Source organism: Rattus norvegicus, chromosome 5 (assembly GCF_021556685.1).
Source record: "Rattus norvegicus strain SHRSP/BbbUtx chromosome 5, alternate assembly SHRSP_T2T, whole genome shotgun sequence".
NCBI classification, from domain to species: Eukaryota; Metazoa; Chordata; class Mammalia; order Rodentia; family Muridae; genus Rattus; species Rattus norvegicus.
In genome coordinates this window covers 168,915,812-168,934,446 of record NC_141538.1, presented here as the reverse complement: position 1 = coordinate 168,934,446, position 18,635 = coordinate 168,915,812, and the positions used below count along the sequence as shown (strand labels likewise).

The window sequence follows — 18,635 nt, the reverse complement described above, 5'->3', positions numbered from 1 at the left end:
GATTGGGGCGCTGGGGGTGAACTTAAGTGCCTGGTCCATTCCCCCTCTTCTAGGGTGTAGTATTAAGAAACCCTGGTTTTCTTATTTCTTCCTCCCTAGGACAGACAGCAGACAAGGGTGGTTGAGAGAGCACAAGGTTGGGAGAGGCTGGAACTGAGGATGCCCTTCCCCCATTATCTGCACCACCGCCATCATTAAAAAGGCTCCGCCCCATCATGAAAAAGGCCCCGCCTCCCATCATGAAAAAAGCCCCACCTCCCATTATAGAAAAGGCCCCGCCTCACATTATGAAAAAAGTCCCGCCTCACAGCATGAAAAAGGCCCCGCCCCCATCCTGGAAAAGGACCCACCTCCCATCATGAAAAAGGTCCCCATAAGGAAAAGGCCCCGCCCCCCGAGAAGCCCTACTCCTCTTCTTCTTGCGCCTCCTCTTATTCTTCTTGCCCAGAGCTGCAGAGCACTCAGAACGCACAGAAGAGCTGTGGATGCTGGCATTGTCCAAATCTGAGTCCTCCGGTTCATCCTCCTCGCTCTGCAGAGAAGGAGGTCGGGCTGTGAGTCGGGACCCGCCCTGGTGATTTGGGTAAGGCAGGGCCAAAGAAACTCTGAAGACTCCCTGTGGCTTCTCTCTGCCCTCAACCCAGCTAGCAACCTGTGCTAGCTAGCGCACAGCCTGGGTGCCCCACCATCCTCCCAACTCCTGCTCTCCAGACCTCTTGCACCTCCATAGTTCTCCACACTGCTTCCCCGGGCTCTGACTTCCATCTGCCTAACTCTTACACAGCCTTCAAGGGCCACCCTAAAGAACCCCTCCCCCAGGGAACCTCCACAAATCTCTCCCAGTGGACCAATGGCTCCATTGGAGCTGAGTTAGCCTCCTGCATCTTGGGCAGGGTCATGCCTTCCAGAGCAGCCAGCCTTGAGACCTGACACTTGCCCCCACCAAATGACAGAGAAAAGCTTCAGCCCTCTTCTCTATCCTCTGCAGAGCTGCGGGGACAAGTGACAGCTGCTTAGCTGGACTGAGAAGCTGAGACCTGGGGCTAGAGGAGGAAGTGTGGCTCCAGCCAGCCTGGTCAAACAGGCCACCCTCCAGCATTGCCACTACTGCCACCCTCGGAGCACAGCTGGGTATAGACCCCATGGTGGGCCAGCTGATTGCCTGCTGTATGGAGCCACTGTGGGCAGGAGCCACAGCCAAGCTCCTAGGTCTGGCCAGAGGCTAGGCTAGATGGGTCCTTGGAAGGATCCCATAAATGGGGAAACTGAGGTCCAGTAGGCCTGTATGTACAGAGGCTGGGACAGGTGTGTAAAGCCTGCCTCAGTTAGCTGGAGGAAAATGAATGTGACCCTCCCCTCACCACCTTGCACACACAAGCACAGTCACTGAGGAACTCTTCTCTCCCCCCCACACATATTCACACATGCACACGCGTGCACACACATATGCGTGTACATTTGCACACACATGCGCACACATAGACACTCACTGAGGAATGCTCTACCCCCACACACAAACACACATATGCACACACATACACATGCACACACAGAGACACACACACACACACACTCACCGAGGAACCCTTCTTCCTCTTGCTGATCCCTCCGAAGCGGAACTTGAGCCCTGCCACTCTCTTGCCCCTGCCCTTTTTCTTGGAATCTTTGGCGCCTTTGTTCTTCTTCCTCACTCCGGGCCCTGGACATTGTGACAAGGGTTGCCGTGACCAACATTGCCACTACTGCCACTGATGGCCCACTCCTCCCTGGCCACCTCACTGAGCCTCCAGGCCTGCCCATAAGGAACTGGCCACGTGCACCGTCACCCTTTCCAGACGAGAAGGCTGAGGGCCTGAAAGGGGGCATTCTTGCTTAGGTTACTTTAATGAGACAGACACACCTGACTCAAGTCTGTCTGTCTTGGCCACCATGCTGGCCAGACTGTGGAATAGCCAGAGGAGTCATGGACACTTACAAGTGCCTACCAACTTGGGAACGGCCTCTACCCAGTCTCACCAACCTTGACTTCCATACCAGCAGGGCCAGCTTCTAAAACCCCACCCACCTCCCAAATCATGGTATTTCTTATGGCTACCACTCCCAACTTTCCTATCACCCTGGGCTACAAGGCTGGAATCCGTGACTGTACCACAAACAGCACAGTGATTGATGTGCCATCTAGGGAATGATGTCCCTGTCCCCACCCTAGCAGCCCACCCTGCTGCCAGAGCAAATCATGGTGCCTGACGGTAGGATCCACACCCTGGCCACTCCTCCTCTGGCTATACCCCATGGGGATGGGGACCCAGCTGCACTCAGGGCATGCCACAGAAAAGCTATTTCAATCTTTTGAGCTCATGGAGTCAAAGTTCTGCACTGGCTCCGGGCAGGGGAATTAAGGACTATGGAAGACAGGTGGACAGGACACAGAGACAGAGTGAGAGCGGACGGAGCACCTGGCCTATGGCACGCACCCCCTTACCAGGCACTCCTGGAGACATGAAAAGGGGGTGCCAGGCACAATACTGAGCGTTGTCCCAGACACTCTGTGGGCTGACACAGGGGACCCATCAACCCTCTCAACCCATCAAGTCCCACATCTGAGCACTATAAAGACATAGTGGTGGGAGCCTATCAGTGTCGCCAGCCTCTCAGAAGCCAGAACTTCTATCCAGGTTGCAGACTGTCCCTCCTAAGCAGAAAGCCCTGCTTGCCCTCCCCACACAGTCCCATCTGCCCTGGGTCAGGCGGGACTATGTCTCCTCGCTGTCCTTCCAGACCTGGTCACGCTCACTTCTGTGAGGTCCCTCTGCAGGGATTTGACACGGAGTAGCCCTGATACAGGAGGTGCTCATAGGAGAGGGTCAGCCTGCCTTAAACACAAGGCAAAGTCCAGAGCTGGAATAGCTCCATCCTATGGGCTCCCACCAAAAATCCACCCACTGATCCTCTGCTTCCCCATCCTCCCCAAGAGGAGACAGGAGAAGCTGTGAAAAGGGAAGTCAGCCTGAGGCCAGGTAAAACACTGAGTCCTCAATACAGAGCCACCAGACAGGGCCAGTGCCCAGTCAACCACAGCCTTACCCTTGCCCTCTTTGGTCTTGGCCTTGCGTACGGGCAGAGGCTGGGGCACTTGCTGGGGACTGATGGCCAGTGGAGGAGCGATGGTCACCGTCTCCACGGCCGCAGCCACGGCCGCCGCAGCTGCCGCCGCCGAGCTGCCCTTGAATGGGTTGTTGGCGCTGAATTCTCGCCACTTGGCCCCCAGGACAGTCATCATTTTGGACATGGGGATCTTCGGGTTCTTCTTAGCAATAAGAGGCCTGTGGGAAAAAGACAGGAAGGTGAGGGGGGACCACCCTTTCTGTCACGCCTGTGATGTGTGGCTAGCCCAGTAGTCCTAGCTAACCCAGCAGCCCAGTAGGGGCAGGGAAAGGATAAAGTGACTACTCCTGACTCATGGAGTATTTCCATTGAGGCAGGCTACACAGAAGGACCCAGGACAGGGTCTGGGAGGGAGGGAGGCCCAGCCATCTGCTGTACTAAAATGAAGGAGTCCTGACCCCAAGCTCTTCCCAGGTCAGGGGTTACTCTGATAGCCCTCTCCCTCCACCTCCCCTCAGGTAAACACAACCCTCATGGTCACCCAGCCACAGCAGCCAGGCCCTGGCCCACCGGAGGAACTGGCTGAAGGCCTTGTAGTTGGTCAGCGTGTGGTAGTCATCCTCAGAAAATAGGTAATCCACATCGTCAAGCCCCCATTCGGCCATGAGCTGTCCCGAGGACTTGGGCTCCTGCAGAGACATGGCCAGAGGTGGGGTCAGAGGCACAGGGCCCTGCTCTGCAATCCGCAAGCTAACAACAGCTCTCACCCACCACTGGGACACCGAAAGCCACACCCACCCTGTCCCGACAACCCCACCAGTGTCATGTCTCAGATGCCAGCTCACAGGACGCTCAACGCTGTGAGCTCTAAAGCTGAGATTGGGGAAAGATCACGCACGTTTCTGCTGAAAGCAAAAGCAGATGGGTGGGGACAGGCCGCTCTGCTAAGAGAGCAGCTCTGGAGACTGGGACAGACAGGCAAGACCTGAAGCAGTGGTCTGAAGCTGGAGGAGCAGAGTTGAAAGAGTCCCTCAGCCTCCTCCTAGATGTGCTAAGGATGCTAAGGAAACTGAGAAAGAGTTCAGTCGGGCCATCACAGGGGTCAGAGAACTAGAGGACCACGGGACGGCCTGGCCCCTAGTGAGCCGGGATCACAGGACATGCGGGTTGTGGAGAAAGGTTTTGTTTTGTTGGGGTTTCTGTTTGGGTGGTTGTTTGTTCGTTGGTCTCTCTACATAGCCCTAGCTGTCCTGAGTGTAGACCAGGCTGGCCTCAGACTCAGAGAGATCCTCCTGCCTCTACCTCCCAACTGCTGGGACCAAGGGTATTTGCCGGTATGCCCAATTTATTTCTTTCTATGCGTATGAATGTTTGGCCTTTGGCCTACATGTATGTCTGACTACTGCATCGGTACCTGGTGCCAGTGGAAGCCAGGAAAGGGCATCAGATCCCCCGCCCAACACTAAAGTTATAATTCTGAGCCACCAACACACTCGTGCACTGAGCCATCTCTCCAGCCTCCCCGTGGGTCAGTTTTAACCAATGGCTCTGCCAGATACTATCAGCAAGACATGGACAAATTAATTCACCTTTCTGCCTCAGTTTTCTTCATTCTGCCTCAGGTGCCCAGGACCTGTGACTGTTATGGGGCCACCCAGACACCTTCCCCTCCCCCTGTATCCTACCTCTTCCAGGTAACCTCCCACCCACTAAGCATCCTTTATAGGGTGCATTCCCTGACCGGCCAAGACACACAGACACCCCCCCCCGTCCATAGAGGAAGGCAAAGTGTGCAGCCTTGGGTGACACCAGAAAATGCAACACAGAGCTCCTGAGCCCCCAATCCCCCTTGGGAGCTGTCTCTCTGCTCCTACAGTAAAAGGCAGTGAAAGTGCAAATTCACTTCTTGGTTGGGGGAATATCAATGTCCCAGAAACGGCCTGCATAGGAACCAGCTCAGGGATAGTTCCACGAGGGACACCCTCCCGTTGCCAGCCTGCCCCCTCAGACACAACCCGCCATTCCTGGGAGACATGGATGCAACATAGTAGCAAGCAGATGATGATGTCACCAGTACTCTATCCTCAGCTCCTAGAAGTTCATTTCTCAAAACTGTCCCCAAAGCTATTACAGTCATAGCTGATTCACAGCACACCCACCAGTGACTAATGGGATCACATTGGGTGTCAGGACACCCCCAAGAGAGCAATGCTCCCCACGTGCACTCCACCCTTCAATCATGCGTAGCCCTCTGCCACCCCAATGGTGACTGCGTTAATGTTTACGGTGCCACAGTGTGGCTCACAACCCAGGGGGTGGCCTCGGTTCAATTGCAATGCCTTGACTTGCTCTCCTTGTTTGTAACAAGGATTGCTCGTGCCCGAAGGGCAGCCAGACCCATCTTTACAGCCACGCAGCTCCAAGTTCACTGAGAGACTGGAGGAACACCCATGTGGGCAGAGTGGCAGAGTGCACCAAGTACCCGGGCAGAGCTGGTCACGCGGGGCTGTCTGGTAGATGCTAAGTGGCAAAGATCCCATTTGCTGTTTCATTTTCCCCAGACTGCTCCAAGCAAGAGGTTCCCAACACCAAACTTGAGTTCACGCCATCTATCATTCTCTCCAGAAACAGCCGCACGCTCAGGTGGGCGAGCTATTGCCAAGAGCAGCCCCAATCTGTCAGCAAGACAACCACACTGTCTTGCTTGCTACCACAAGACCCTAAGTTTCCCCTCATGATCTACGTCCCACGTCCTCCAGCGTGCACGTGCACACAGAGCTCTGTACGGCCTCCCTGACTGCTCTGAGCTCGCCTGCATCCTCCCACCTGACCCCACCCCCGGCAATTACCTTCAAGCCTCCGTCCTCATTATCCTCTTCATCCTCATCCCTCTTTTTCCGCTTAGCCTTCTTCTCCTTTTTCTCCTTCAGTTTCTTCTTCTTCTTCTTGGTGGGGCTGTAGTCGCTACCTTCGCTCTCTGACTTCTCCTCCAGATCCTCCTCATTTTCTGACAGCTCATCATTGCTCCCCTGGAGAAGGAAGGGGAAGACGGTGAGGGTGTCAGACACCCCAGAATGCCAGAGACCTGGGGCGGCCACCGACCTTCTGAGATCAGGTGAGCTACTGTGGAACCAGACTTCCCCAGTGTCAGCTTCTATTTGGGTCAGAGTGGATTTGGGGAGCATGATGGCACTGCACCCCAGGAACTCCTGGTAGAGGCCATGATGACCAAAGCCAAAAGCCCAAGAAAAGTTGCCAACAGGAGCTGACTTGTCCACCCTACACCCATCAGCCCATGGATGGATCGGGTGCACAGGGAGGCAGCCACGGTACAAGCCTGTCTCCAGGATGGCCACTCCACCTCGACCGTAGAAAACGGTATATTAGGCAGCTCTTAAGATTGACTGGGTTGTGTTTCCTGTGTGTACGGGCAGAAAATGGCCCATTTATATGGAGATGAGGGTGTTTACAGTCATAGCATACCCACCAGCAAGATATTGTCCCTGGAAGGAAATGATTTGCCCAGTTTGGAGGTAAATGAACAGCAGAGCCCTGTCCTCTTCTACAGGGGTGAGCAGGGACAGGCTGGCACTGTCGCTACGATCACCAGCTCAGGACTCGTCACCCTTGTGATTGATGAGATATTTTTCATGGAGAGAGCCAGGAATATGAAAACTGAGCTATGAAAGACAGCTGGGGAGAGGGAGGGAGGAAAGAGCAGGAGAGGAAGGAGATGATGAGGGGCGACGGCGACAGGGCCTGCTGGACAATCTTGGAGGATCCTAGCCATTCCCTTGCTTGTCCCAGTAGAGAATTTCCAGTTAGGCGCATCCCATCAATTAGCTGAGGTTGGGCATGTCACTGAAGGGTCCTCTCCCTGCTGTCCAGCTGGGAAGACCCCATCCACAGGCTCTCCTGGAAGCTCAGCTCAGTCTCCCTCAGAGAAGATGGAACCTGTCACCTGCTATTCGATCACCGAGTCAGCACGCTGGCAAGCCCTTCTTGCTTCCTCAGAATACTGACTCTGCCCTGGACCCAAGGGGGCAACTCCCAGCTCCGACACCTGTCAATAGCATGAAACCCTGTAGCCACAGTTCCCAGGCTCTGGCATAAAAAAAAAGTGGAATTCAGATGGGGACATTCCCTTCCCCCAAGGAGACAGAGACCATGTCCAAGAGATCTGAGAGCCCCAATTCCCACCCCCAAAAGAAGCAAAGGTGAAAGACAGCACGACAGCGCCATATGTTTCAGCACCATAGACAGCAGCTGCAACCTGCCCTTGAGAGGGAAATCCACGGACTCCACCAGAGTTGGAACCAAAAGACCCAGGGAGGTGAATCCTTGAAAGGCCTGCCCATGGGCTCTTGCTAGCTTGGGACATGTTCAAGTCATATAAATGCCCTTGATCTGCACCGTGGTGAGATAAATCAGGGAGATTGTGCACGCAGAGGCGCCGGCGTGGACAGCCATGCTCGCAGACTGGGGTAACTTGGGAGAGCCAGTTGGCAAGGAACTTAGACTGGACAAGTCTGCATTCGGAACCACAGACGCCCTTTACTCTAGATACAAGTGGACCACGCCCAAGCAAAGGAAACACCCTCAAATGCTGACATTTTTTCCTCTGGGTCAGGACCAAAAAGCCAGCCACATGGGAAGTGGGCAGACAAGTGTTGCCTAGTAGCTAGTCAGAGCATCTACTGGGAAGAGGACACTGCCATACCCAGGGTTCAGGGGAAGCCAGAAGTGGCCAGCACAGCTTAGAGCCAGAGGAGACAGAAAGAAGAGGGCAGGAGGGAAGCACGCCTCCAGCTGACCGAGTGCAGAGCAGTGATAGGGGCAGGGCTTGCTAAAGCTGAAAGCCCTGAGCAGGACTCAGCCAAGGTACACACCAGAGCCAGGTAGGAGTGCAGAGGGCTGAGCTGGAGACCGGCAGGGTGGGTCTCAAGCTAGAAGCCCCTTTCCTCTATCCATCCCCCAAAGCACAGGCAAGATGTCCACCTTGCCTGTTCCACCCATGGGGAGAGAAAACTCTCTGAAGCCCCAGGCCCCAAGCCCCAAGGCTCCTCCCTCTCCCCTGCCCTGCCTCTTCCCAGCTATGCCTGAATGCCACAGTGGAGTACAGGGTGAGCCTGTCTCCCAGCAGAACCTGTACCAGCTGTTCCCACACTTCCTCTGCTGGGCCTCCTTCTCTGCCTGGCACACATCATAAAAACATCTTGCCTTGCAGAGAACCAGTAAACCTCTAACAATGTTCACCAGTCAACCTCTCTCCTGAGGTCTGAGAACAACCAAAGCACACACAGGCTGTGGAAACCAGGATTACAGATGGGCCTTTGACCTTGGCACCATCCTTCATGGGTGTGACTGTTAAGGTCCAACCCTGGGTGTCACTGTTAATTGGAGCACTAGTGGCTGTGAGGACCTCAGGGGACACACAGATGCCACACCCGAATTGGGGGCAAACAGGGGTCTGTCTGCTGAGCGCCCTTTTTCCTGTTCACCAGTCATGACTGGTGGGGACCCCAAGCAGCGAGTCCAACACAACCCCTTCTCCCTCCCCGATCTACAATTTCTGAATCTAGGCCTCCTGTCTGGCTCCCCACCCCCTTTCTATGCCCATCACCCACATCACATCTCCTGAAAAAGAGAATAATAGTATTTAGAGTCAAAGGAAGAACTCAGGGAGTTGGTCATTCTCAGACTTGGGGTCCTTCAAGACCGAGAAGGGAAAAAAAAAAAAAAGAATGAAAGCTGAGCCTCCCATTCACCAGTGTTATAAACAGTTATAATTTAGCACTGAATAATTGGTTGCTATGGCAACCGCTGCAGTACAGGTTGAAATCAGTTCTCCCTCCTGCGCTCCGGGTCTGACAGGGAGCTTCATCTACATATGCTCAGGTTCCGGCTGCAGTCCTGTTATTTTATGTAAATCAGAAGCCAGGGCTTGCTGCTTGCCCGTGCGCTCCCCCCACCCCACCCCACCCACACCCCAGCCCAAACCACTGCCTTACTGCCCACCTGCGCGAGTCACCTGGTGGGGGATGCAGCGGTGGGGTCGGGGGAGGAAGGAGATTCCCGCACCCAGGATCCAGGGCTGCTGGGTTGGGTGGGTGGGTAGACGGATCTTCCTCTTTGTAACTAGCGTGCTATAGACCGCCACCCCCACCCCCCAGATCCTGCAGCTGGTGAGAGAGCGAGAGCCAAGCAGAAGGATGGGATGAGATGGGAAAGGAGAGGAAAGCACCCAGGCCTAAGGGTCACCTCTGGTGCTCTTCCTCTGGAAACCATGTCTACCCTTATGTCCCACCCTTTTAAAGCAGCAGCATTGCATCTTAAGGAGCGACGAGAGGAGAGAACGAAAGAGAGGAGGGAGGAGTGGGAGTGGAAAAATGAAATGGAAAGAGAGACAGACAGACAGATTAATATGGCAGAGAAAAACACAGACTGGGGGGTTGGGGATTTAGCTCAGTGGTAGAGCACTTGCCTAGGAAGCGCAAGGCCCTGGGTTCGGTCCCCAGCTCCGAAAAAAAGGAACCAAAAAAAAAAAGGAGGAATAGCCAGTGTGTGCAACTGAAGAGCAAACAGGTACAGAAAAAGCCAACCATGTCCTCAGGACATTGGACAAAGATTTCCTGTGGCTGTACCTTCCTTGGCCTTGGAGGCCACCATACCCCAGCCCCACGGCCCCTCCCCATCTCCAGCCCCCTTCCTACCAGAGCCATGGCAACCCCATGCCCAAGAAGGAGGCAGAAAAAAAAAGCCCTGCTCAGAAGGGAACCCTGGGAACAGCTAACATGGTCCCAGCCATGGCTTGCCATTTGAGAACAAGTTGGGGAGGCCCCTTGGAATCCAGAACCTAAATCTGCAGGCCCGGGGGGCATCATCAGTAGGAGGCAGCAGCTGTAGTAAAAGATTCTGGGGCCGTGTGTCAAGCACCTCCTCCAATGGGGGGTTCTCCATGCAGAGCCTGCTCCCACACCCTGCCTCCACTTCCTCATCTGGATAACGGGGACAGAGAGCTTCGTGACTCCTTGGAGGAGGCCTTAGATTAGAAAAGTCAAAGCTCCTTCCTTCCTTCCTCCAGGCTGGAGACAGCTACAGGCTTGCCTGTGGTAAGGCATGGGGCGTTCTGGGAGGAGACAAACACATCAATCCTAGACATAATACCAGACTACAGACAGCCTTCACACAGGGGTAGAGTAAGCTGAGGAGTCAAAGGAACTCCAGGAGAACGAAGGGTGGTACACACACGCACACACATACACATGTATACACACACACCAAGATATAAAGGGGGCTGGGGATTTAGCTCAGTGGTAGAGCGCTTACCTAGGAAGCGCAAGGCCCTGGGTTCGGTCCCCAGCTCCGAAAAAAAGAACCAAAAAAAAAAAAAAAAGATATAAAGCAAGGAAGTGGAGTGGGCTTAAAGAGGACCCTGAGGAACTTGGTCCTTCCTCAGGGTCCTTGCCATGCATTGCTAAGACTGCTCACACCCCTGGATAAGACAGAAACAAGAGGAGAAAGCACACAGGCTTTGGATCCCTCAGATGTCCTTGATCTTCCCCATGGTGGTCCCTCACTAGGTCCACATCTGACATGTTCCCAACACAAGAAGAGGACAGAGTCGGGACCCGAGTGGGCAGTGGCTCCCACTGCATCATTTTCCCTGTCTCTACATTCTGGAGCCCCAGGGAAAACCAGCTCAAAGCCTTGCAGTGACTCGGGTTTACTGAGGGACGAGCACGAGGCCATCATTGTCTTCGGTGGACCTCTGAGCAACTAAGGAAAAGTATATAGCCCACCCTCTAGATGCTGGGATAAGTTATATGCCTGCCTCAGTTACCCTACACTATCCATTGGTGAACCCAGAGATGAAGTGCGTCAGAACCAGGCACACAGTAAGCATGCCACCTCTCCTCCTCAGCCTTGAGTCCCAACTGCTTCTGTCAGAACCAGGAAGTAAAGAACAGCAGCATTTAACATCGTGAGCACGACCCTTACACACAGCTCCTCTCACCGGAGCCTCCCCAAGGAGACAGAGGGAGGTTCCTATAGAGTAGCCTGGGAGAGGGCGGGGCAGACCAGCAGGGCAGGCCGTGACAACCGTGTGAGGTGATGGAGACAGCTAGTGATAGTATCACGGTGTCCCAGCTCACGACAGGACAGCTGACCCTCCAACTTCCTTATATTTCCATCCCAGGGGCGTTTCTGCATGACGTAGCCATTCTATGCAATTCAAGGTCCAGGCCTCGCCTCGCCCTGCCCCGCCCCTAGTGTGCCTCACCTCTTTCTTCTTCCTCTTCCCTTTGGACTTGCTCTCCTTCAGCTTCTTCGGCTTCTTCTTGGGAAGGCTCACGGGCTCTGCAGGAAAGAAGTCCTCAAAGCCTTCAAGGCCACCGTCTTCTTCTTCTGCAGGAGTTGGAAGGGAGAGGGGGTCACCTTCAATTTCAGACAAAAACAGGGCCACAGAACCAAAGGCAGGCCATGAGACCCCCTACACCACCACATGCCAAATCATGACCATGTGACCACAGTCCTAAGCCAAGTGACAACAGTCATGTCTGGCTCTGGTAGACGGCACAAGTCACCTTCCCTCTTCCGTAAGAAGGGAACCCAGGGGTTGGGGACTTAGCTCAGCGGTAGAGCGCTTGCCTAGCAAGTGCAAGGCCCTGGGTTCGGTCCCCAGCTCCGAAAAAAAAAAAAAAAGAAAGAAAGAAAAGAAAAGAAGGGAACCCAATAAGCAAAAGCAAGTCTCTACCGTGGTGTCCTTAATGACCTTGTGGGACGTCAACATGGTAGCTGGCTGGCCCTAGGAGGGCTGGGGCCCAACAGAGAGGCCAAACTGAGTAAAGTCTATCCTGGCCCCCAGAGGTTCAAGTATAGCTCAGATGTGACTCACGAATATAAGACAGTAAGAGACACAGGTTCCATCAGCCAAAGATTTAATGGAATCGGCTTGATAAGGTCCCTGTTTTGTTTTTTTTCAAAGATGGGGTTTCTCTGTATCCCTGGCTGTCCTGGAACTTGCTCCTTAGACTCAGGGAGATCTGCCTGCTTCTGCCTCCCAGGTACTGAGATTAAAGGTATGGGCCACCACTGCCTGGTGACAGGATTCTCTTTTTTTTTTTTTTTGGAGCTGAGGACCGAACCCAGGGCCTTGCGCTTGCTAGGCAAGCGCTGTACCACTGAGCTAAATCCCCAACCCAAGACTACACTGGAGCTGGAGAGCTGGCTCAGTGGTTAAGAGCACTGACTGTTCTTCCAGAGGTCCTGAGTTCAATTCCCAGCAGCTACATGGTGGCTCACAACCATCTGTAATGAGATCTGATGCACTCTTCTGGTGTGTCTAAAGACAGCTATGGTGCATTCATATGTATGTATGTGTGTATACACACACATACACACACACACACACACACACACACACACACATATATATATATATATATATATATATATATATATATATTTTTTTTTTTTTTACACTGCTTCCCCTGCCCACACACTCCCAACATTTTTTTGGGGAAAATCAATACACACTCCCAACAGAGACAAGCAGGATACCAAGCCGTGGGTTTTCCAGAGAGTCCTGAAGTCCCTCGTTGATGCAGCCTAGCCAAATTGGAGGATTTACAGTCCAGTAAGAAATCCTGTCTAAAGGTAGCAAAGCAGAGAGTGACAGAGAAGGCGTCGTGTCTTCCTCTGACCTCCACATTTGTGTGTGCCCCCACACTCAGGCACACACACCACAGTTTTTAAATTAAATTCCAAGAGGAGTCGAGGTGGACTTAGGGCCTGGGGTCATTTAAAGGGTGGCTAATTAGCTCCATGTCACCCCAAAAAGGGACTTCTGCTGTACTGGGGGGACCCATACCCATTGGGGAAATCCAAGTTGATGCAGTATTCCCATGCTCCAGACTTGCACGACCAGGACATGGGAGCAAGAACCAAACCACCCAGAGTAGAGAGACAGCCACCCCAGAGGGGAAAAGGGGAGAGAGGGAGGGAGGGAGGGAGTGAAGGAGAAAGAGAGAGAGTGAGACTGACTCAGAGGGGGAAAGGGGGGAGAGAGAGAGACTGACTCAAAGGGGAAAAGGAGAAAAAGAGAGATCCAGAGGAGAAAAGGAGAGAGAGAGAGAGAGAGAGAGAGAGAGAGAGAGAGAGAGGGAGGGAGGGCTGGAGAGATGGCTCAGCAATTAAGAGCACTGACTGGGGGGGGGGTGTTGGGGATTGAGCTCAGTGGTAGAGCGCTTGCCTAGCAAGTACAAGGCCCTGGGTTCAGTCCCCAGCTCCAGAAAAAAAGAAAAAAAAAAAGCACTGACTACTCTTCCAGAGGTCCTGAGTTCAATTCCCAGCAGCCACACGGTGGCTCACAACCATCTGTAATGGGATGCTCTCTTCTGGAGTGTCTGAAGAGAACTACAGTGTACTAACATATAAATATATAAATAAGAGAGAGAGAGAGAGAGAGACCCAGAGACCCAGACAGAGAGACCCAGAGTGGAAAAGGAGGGGGGGGAGAGAAAGAGAGAGAGAGACCCCCAGAGGGGAAAAGGAGAGAGTGCCCCACCAAGAGAGGCAAAGGAGGCTTCCACTGTCTAGGGGTGGCCAGACATTGGAGAAGAGCCTGTGCCTCACATGCGTTCATAGAGAGGCATCCACCACCTTTCAGGTCCCATACAAGTCTACCTGCCAGCCTTGAATCTCTTGAAGGAGGAAGACAGGTTCCCACTGGTTTTCTGTGGCTCCCCAAACTCCATGACTAACCAGTCACACATATCCTACCCTCAGAGGGCATTTTGTGGCTTCAGTAGCTACAATCCCCTTTCTGAACCCCACAGGGTCAATCTGCACATTTAGAACATCTTACAGGGGCAAGGTACCCCTTGGCACCAGAACCCCATCCAAGGAACCAGCAGCCCCACCTGCCAACACAGCGTCCCAGAATCCCCAGGGCAGGGATAGTTTGCAGCAAGGTCCCAGCCCCTCCCCTGTACAGATGGAAACCCAGAGGAGCAGCCATCCAATACAGAGAGGAGAAGGCAGGCTCTAGGTAGGACTGGAAGCCGCTACAGGGAATATGAGTATGTTCAAATGCAGGTCCCTGGAAGACCACCGCAGTACTGAGTACCACAGTACCAAGTACTGTAGTACCAAGCTACAGAGAAGTACCACAGTATTGAGTACAGTACCCAGATACAGAGAAGTACCCAGATACAGAGAAGTACCATGGTACTAAGTACCACAATACCCAGCCACAGAGAAGTACCACAGTATTGAGTACAATTCCCAGCTACAGAAAAGTACCACAGTACCAAGTACTGCAGTACTTAGCCACAGAGAATTACCATAGTACTGAGTACCACAGTATCCAACTACAGAGAATTACCATAGTACTGAGTACCACAGTACCCAGCTACAGAGAAGTACCATAGTACTGAGTACCACAGTACCCAGCTACAGAGAAGTACCACAGTACCAAGTACCACTGAGTAAGTAGCACAGGGCTCATGTAGCAAGTACAGCTGTTGTGGTCTTGGCAGGACTCAAAAACACAAGGGAGTGGCCATAGGGCTGTTCCTGACTTGGGTTTCCACAGGCCAGGGGGCCAAGCGGAAGCCAGGTGACATTGGAAGTAACCCGCTGCTCCTCTGAGCTCTGATGTACCAGAGGCAGGGAGAATCCACAGAAGCCCTCAGTGCCCGGTGTCATCTGGGTGTGGAGGAGTCTTGGCCACTGCATGACAAGGATGGCAGTGAGCCAGGCTATGGTGACCAGTGGGATACCCATCCACGCCTGTGTACTCTCCCAGCACCACAGACACCCAACCCGACAGAAGCTCCCATCCCCTGGGAGCGGTCCACACCGGTTATGTAACAGGCTCCAGGCTGATGCAATCCCGAGGGGGCCCTTCTCCCTCCTGCCTGCTCTGGGCAGTCTTCTGTCTCCACCCAGCAGGGGAATCCTCAGGTTTAGGAGGCCAACCCAGCACAAGTCCCCCACCTGACCAGCAGAAGAGACAGACGAGGAGGAGTGCACAGGTAGCTAGGAATGTTCTGGAAGGAAGCCTGAGGTCCATCGGTGGATACTGAAGAGAGCAAGAAACAGCCCCCAAGCTAGCTGTAACTCATCCAGAAAAAACACAGGCCTCACATTCATGTACAGAACCCCCCACACCTCCTCTACAAGGCAACCTCACAGCCCAAGGCTGCCTGCTTAATAAAAAAAAAGGGGGGGGGCGTTGGGGATTTAGCTCAGTGGTAGAGCGCTTGCCTAGCAAGTGCAAGGCCCTGGGTTCGGTCCCCAGCTCCGAAAAAAAGAAAAAAAAAATTTCCCTCTGGGAAATTTTCAGAGCTCGCCCATGAGGATAAGGACCCAGTTCTGACCATGCCTCTCTCTCTCTAGCAAGTACTTCCTGTCCCCATGCAGCTTCTGGTAGCTCCGAGGACAGACACCTGAGGTTTGGCCTGTGACACCAGGCCCACCCATCATGCCACACACCCAGTCTGCACTGACACTCGGCTCCCTCTTCTCACACGGACCATCCTTCTCCTTAGCAACAGGTCCTGAGCCTGCACCGTCTGCCAGGGGCAGGTCAGAGGCTGGCTTTAAAACAAAGGACATGGGGCCAGTGGGGGAGATGGGGTTCCACTACACTGGGGTGAGGGGTTCCAGGGTGGGGGAACCCTGTCCTGCCAACTGTCAGCCCCTTGAGGCTTGCTTCACTGCCCTTCAGGCCTGCCTGTCTGTACCCTCAAATACCAGCCCTGCCCCGCCCCAGGGCCCAAGGTTCCATGGATCCTAGCCAACTAGAATTAGGACCATTAGCTTGGTAACTCCTTAAGTGGCCCCAGTCAGAGCAGGCCTGGGGAGCAAGGGGGTCTACTTCGGAGGCTTGGGATGAGACACAGCTCGAAGACAAGAGACAGTGTGAGGGTTTGTCAGGTAAAGGCTCAGCTTCCATAGATTTCCCTGCAAGCTGGCCACTCAGCCCTCAGCGCAGGCCTGGTTCTCCAGCTGCAGCTGGATGAGGTGGGTGACCCTTCCCAGCCAGTAAATTAGCAGTGGCACTGAGCCAGCTGTGGTGACTTGGGTCGCTAATCCCAGCACTCCACAATCTGGGGGCAATATCAAAGTTCAAAGGCGGCCCAGCAAGACTGTCTCAATAAAACAAGGTATTTCAATTCCCCTATTTACAGATAGGAGACTCTGAGGACCTCCTCACCACCCCATATCTCAGTTCCACCACTGTCAGAGGGCACAGCAACCCCGGCCCCAGTGGTACACACCGGTATGTGAGCCCTCCCCTCGCATAGCCCTCTGGGCCTCGGACTGCCCAGAGCCCAATATTGCAACAGTGTGCCTTGTGTGCCAAGCTCAGGATTCCCCCAACCCAAGACCCCTGAAATGGCTAAGGCCAGCTCTGAATCCAAGAATTCATGGAGACTGAGAGATGAGCGTGGGGTACAAATCAGGACAGATCTCAGAATCTACACCTAGGGTGAAGTCCTGCCAGGCTCCAGGCCCCACCTGGTCTGAGGAAGAACAAGCCTCCGGGAAGCTTTCCCAACAGGACAGTGGTAGAAGTTACGTCATCTCGGCTCCGTGAATGGGAGGGCTAGGGCGTCAGAGGAAGGAGCTGGGACAAGAGCTCTGTCACTAGAGTCAGAGGTGGGCAAACCAACCATGGATGGAGTCTGCCGCCCTTCCCAGAACCCAGGGAATTGGGGCTCCTTCTGTTTCAACCCCTACAACCCATCTCCAAGAAGGGAACAGGGCCACCTAGTGGTCAGGAAGGAAGAAGGCCAGAGAAGTACAAGGGCTTTTAACCCCCACCCCTTCCTCACCCAGCACCCTAAAGGCCTGCTGCCCACTGACTAGTCTTCATCTTTGGAATGGGCTTCACGCTGCAGCCTTCTTCCTGGCAAGCAAGAGACGCAGACTTGTGAACAAGAGGCCCCCCGAGGCTGGGTGCATTCCCGTGATGCACAAAGAACCCAGGAGGGGTCACGGGGTGGAAGAACTCTGGGGCCAGGGCTTCTGGACACCGAGAAGCCAAGACTAAAGATCTCATTAATCTCTGGAGACCTCCCCACTGTGGCACAGGCCCTCGGCCGATCCAGAGCAGTGCCACCACCCAAGAGGCAATTAATAATTTATTTATGACATTTAACAAAACCCAGACATCACCTCACTGGCATCTCATAAAAGAAAGCGGCCATCCTGAGAACGAGGGGGAGAAGAGACGCAGGAGAGGCTCTTATCCTAAGTGACTGGGAGGGGGAGAGTGAGGACAGCCCAGGCAAGCAGGCAGAAGCCCCCAGTCAGGTGCAGGGCACGGTGGGTGGGAAGAGAGAGGCAAGGAATATAAGACAGAGAGATCGATACTGGAGGAACGGGAAGAGACAGGATGAAAGAGGCAGATGCAGGAGGACCTTTGTGTGTTTGAGCCTAGCCTGGGCTATAGAATGAGTTCCAGAACAGGTCTGAATAGTGAGGCTTTTCTCACTCACTATCAGATAACACACACTGCTCAGGACCCGGTCCAGGAAATCTGTGTTGAGTAGGGGTGGGGGGGTAGATGGTAGAAAGTCGAATGGGAGTGGAGAGATGGACAGAAACCGGTGGATGGGGAATGGATGGGGACAAACGAAGGATGACTGGGCAGATGCATGCAGGAATGGTGGGTGTGTGGATGGAGAGTTTGTGAGTGGATGGATGGTTGTGGGGTGGATGGACAGATGCATGGAGCTTGTGAATGGATAGGATGGTGGGATGGATGGACAGACAGATGAATGCTGAGAGTTAGCTGGCAGATGGATGGGTGGATGGATAGATGGATGGATGGATGGATGGGTGGATGGATAGATGGATGGGTGGGTGGATGGGTGGGTGGGTGGATGGATGGATGGGTGGATGGATGGATGGATGGATGGATGGATGGATGGGTGGGTGGATGGGTGGATGGGTGGATGTGTGGGTGGATGGATGGATGGATGGGTGGGTGGATGGGTGGATGGGTGGATGTGTGGGTGGATGGATGGATGGGTGGATGGATGGATGGGTGGATGGATGGATGTGTGGGTGGATGGATGGATGGATGGGTGGATGGATGGGTGGATGGATGGATGTGTGGGTGGATGGATGGATGGATGGGTGGATGGATGGGTGGATGGATGGATGTGTGGGTGGATGGATGGATGGATGGATGGATGTGTGGGTGGATGGATGGATGGATGGGTGGATGGATGGGTGGGTGGATGGATGGATAGATGGATGGATGGATGGATAGATAGATGGATGGGTGGGTGGATGGATGCGTGGGTGCATGGGTGGATGGATAGGTGGCAGGATGGCTAAGTGGTTGGTATTGTAGGTTGATAATTTGATGCTTGGGTGGGTGTTGAAAGAGTCAAGCTCCCTGGAACATCCCTACCCTAAATGGAGGGCCAGCTTAGAAGTGCAGGCCTTGGGGCTGGGGATTTAGCTCAGTGGTAGAGCGCTTACCTAGGAAGCGCAAGGCCCTGGGT

General features: G+C 53.9%; 1 protein-coding gene and 1 long non-coding RNA gene across 25 annotated transcripts in view; one reads left to right on the top strand and one right to left on the bottom strand.

Moving 5' to 3' along the window:
• Chd5 (chromodomain helicase DNA binding protein 5) overlaps positions 1 to 18,635 on the bottom strand; it is a 50,980-nt gene that overhangs the window by 28,903 nt on the left and 3,442 nt on the right. For all 23 annotated transcript variants that reach the window (XM_087551267.1, XM_087551259.1, XM_087551271.1 and 20 more), the window contains 6 exon segments: positions 11,390 to 11,514; positions 5,955 to 6,134; positions 3,676 to 3,794; positions 3,085 to 3,323; positions 1,578 to 1,699; positions 409 to 532 (listed from right to left, as the gene is read on the bottom strand). In XM_087551267.1, coding sequence (XP_087407393.1) covers positions 409 to 532; positions 1,578 to 1,699; positions 3,085 to 3,323; positions 3,676 to 3,794; positions 5,955 to 6,134; positions 11,390 to 11,514 — 909 coding nt within the window.
• On the top strand, positions 418 to 17,278 carry LOC120103139 (uncharacterized). Of its 2 annotated transcripts, XR_015621373.1 has the most exons (8): positions 449 to 583; positions 989 to 1,131; positions 3,624 to 4,799; positions 5,667 to 5,748; positions 6,099 to 6,220; positions 15,511 to 15,699; positions 16,305 to 16,396; positions 16,957 to 17,278. It is a non-coding gene; the product is annotated as an uncharacterized LOC120103139 (long non-coding RNA). The 2 variants fall into 2 exon arrangements; XR_015621374.1 differs by lacking the exons at positions 989 to 1,131; positions 15,511 to 15,699; positions 16,305 to 16,396; positions 16,957 to 17,278 and adding an exon at positions 6,994 to 7,517 and having other exon boundaries at positions 418 to 583.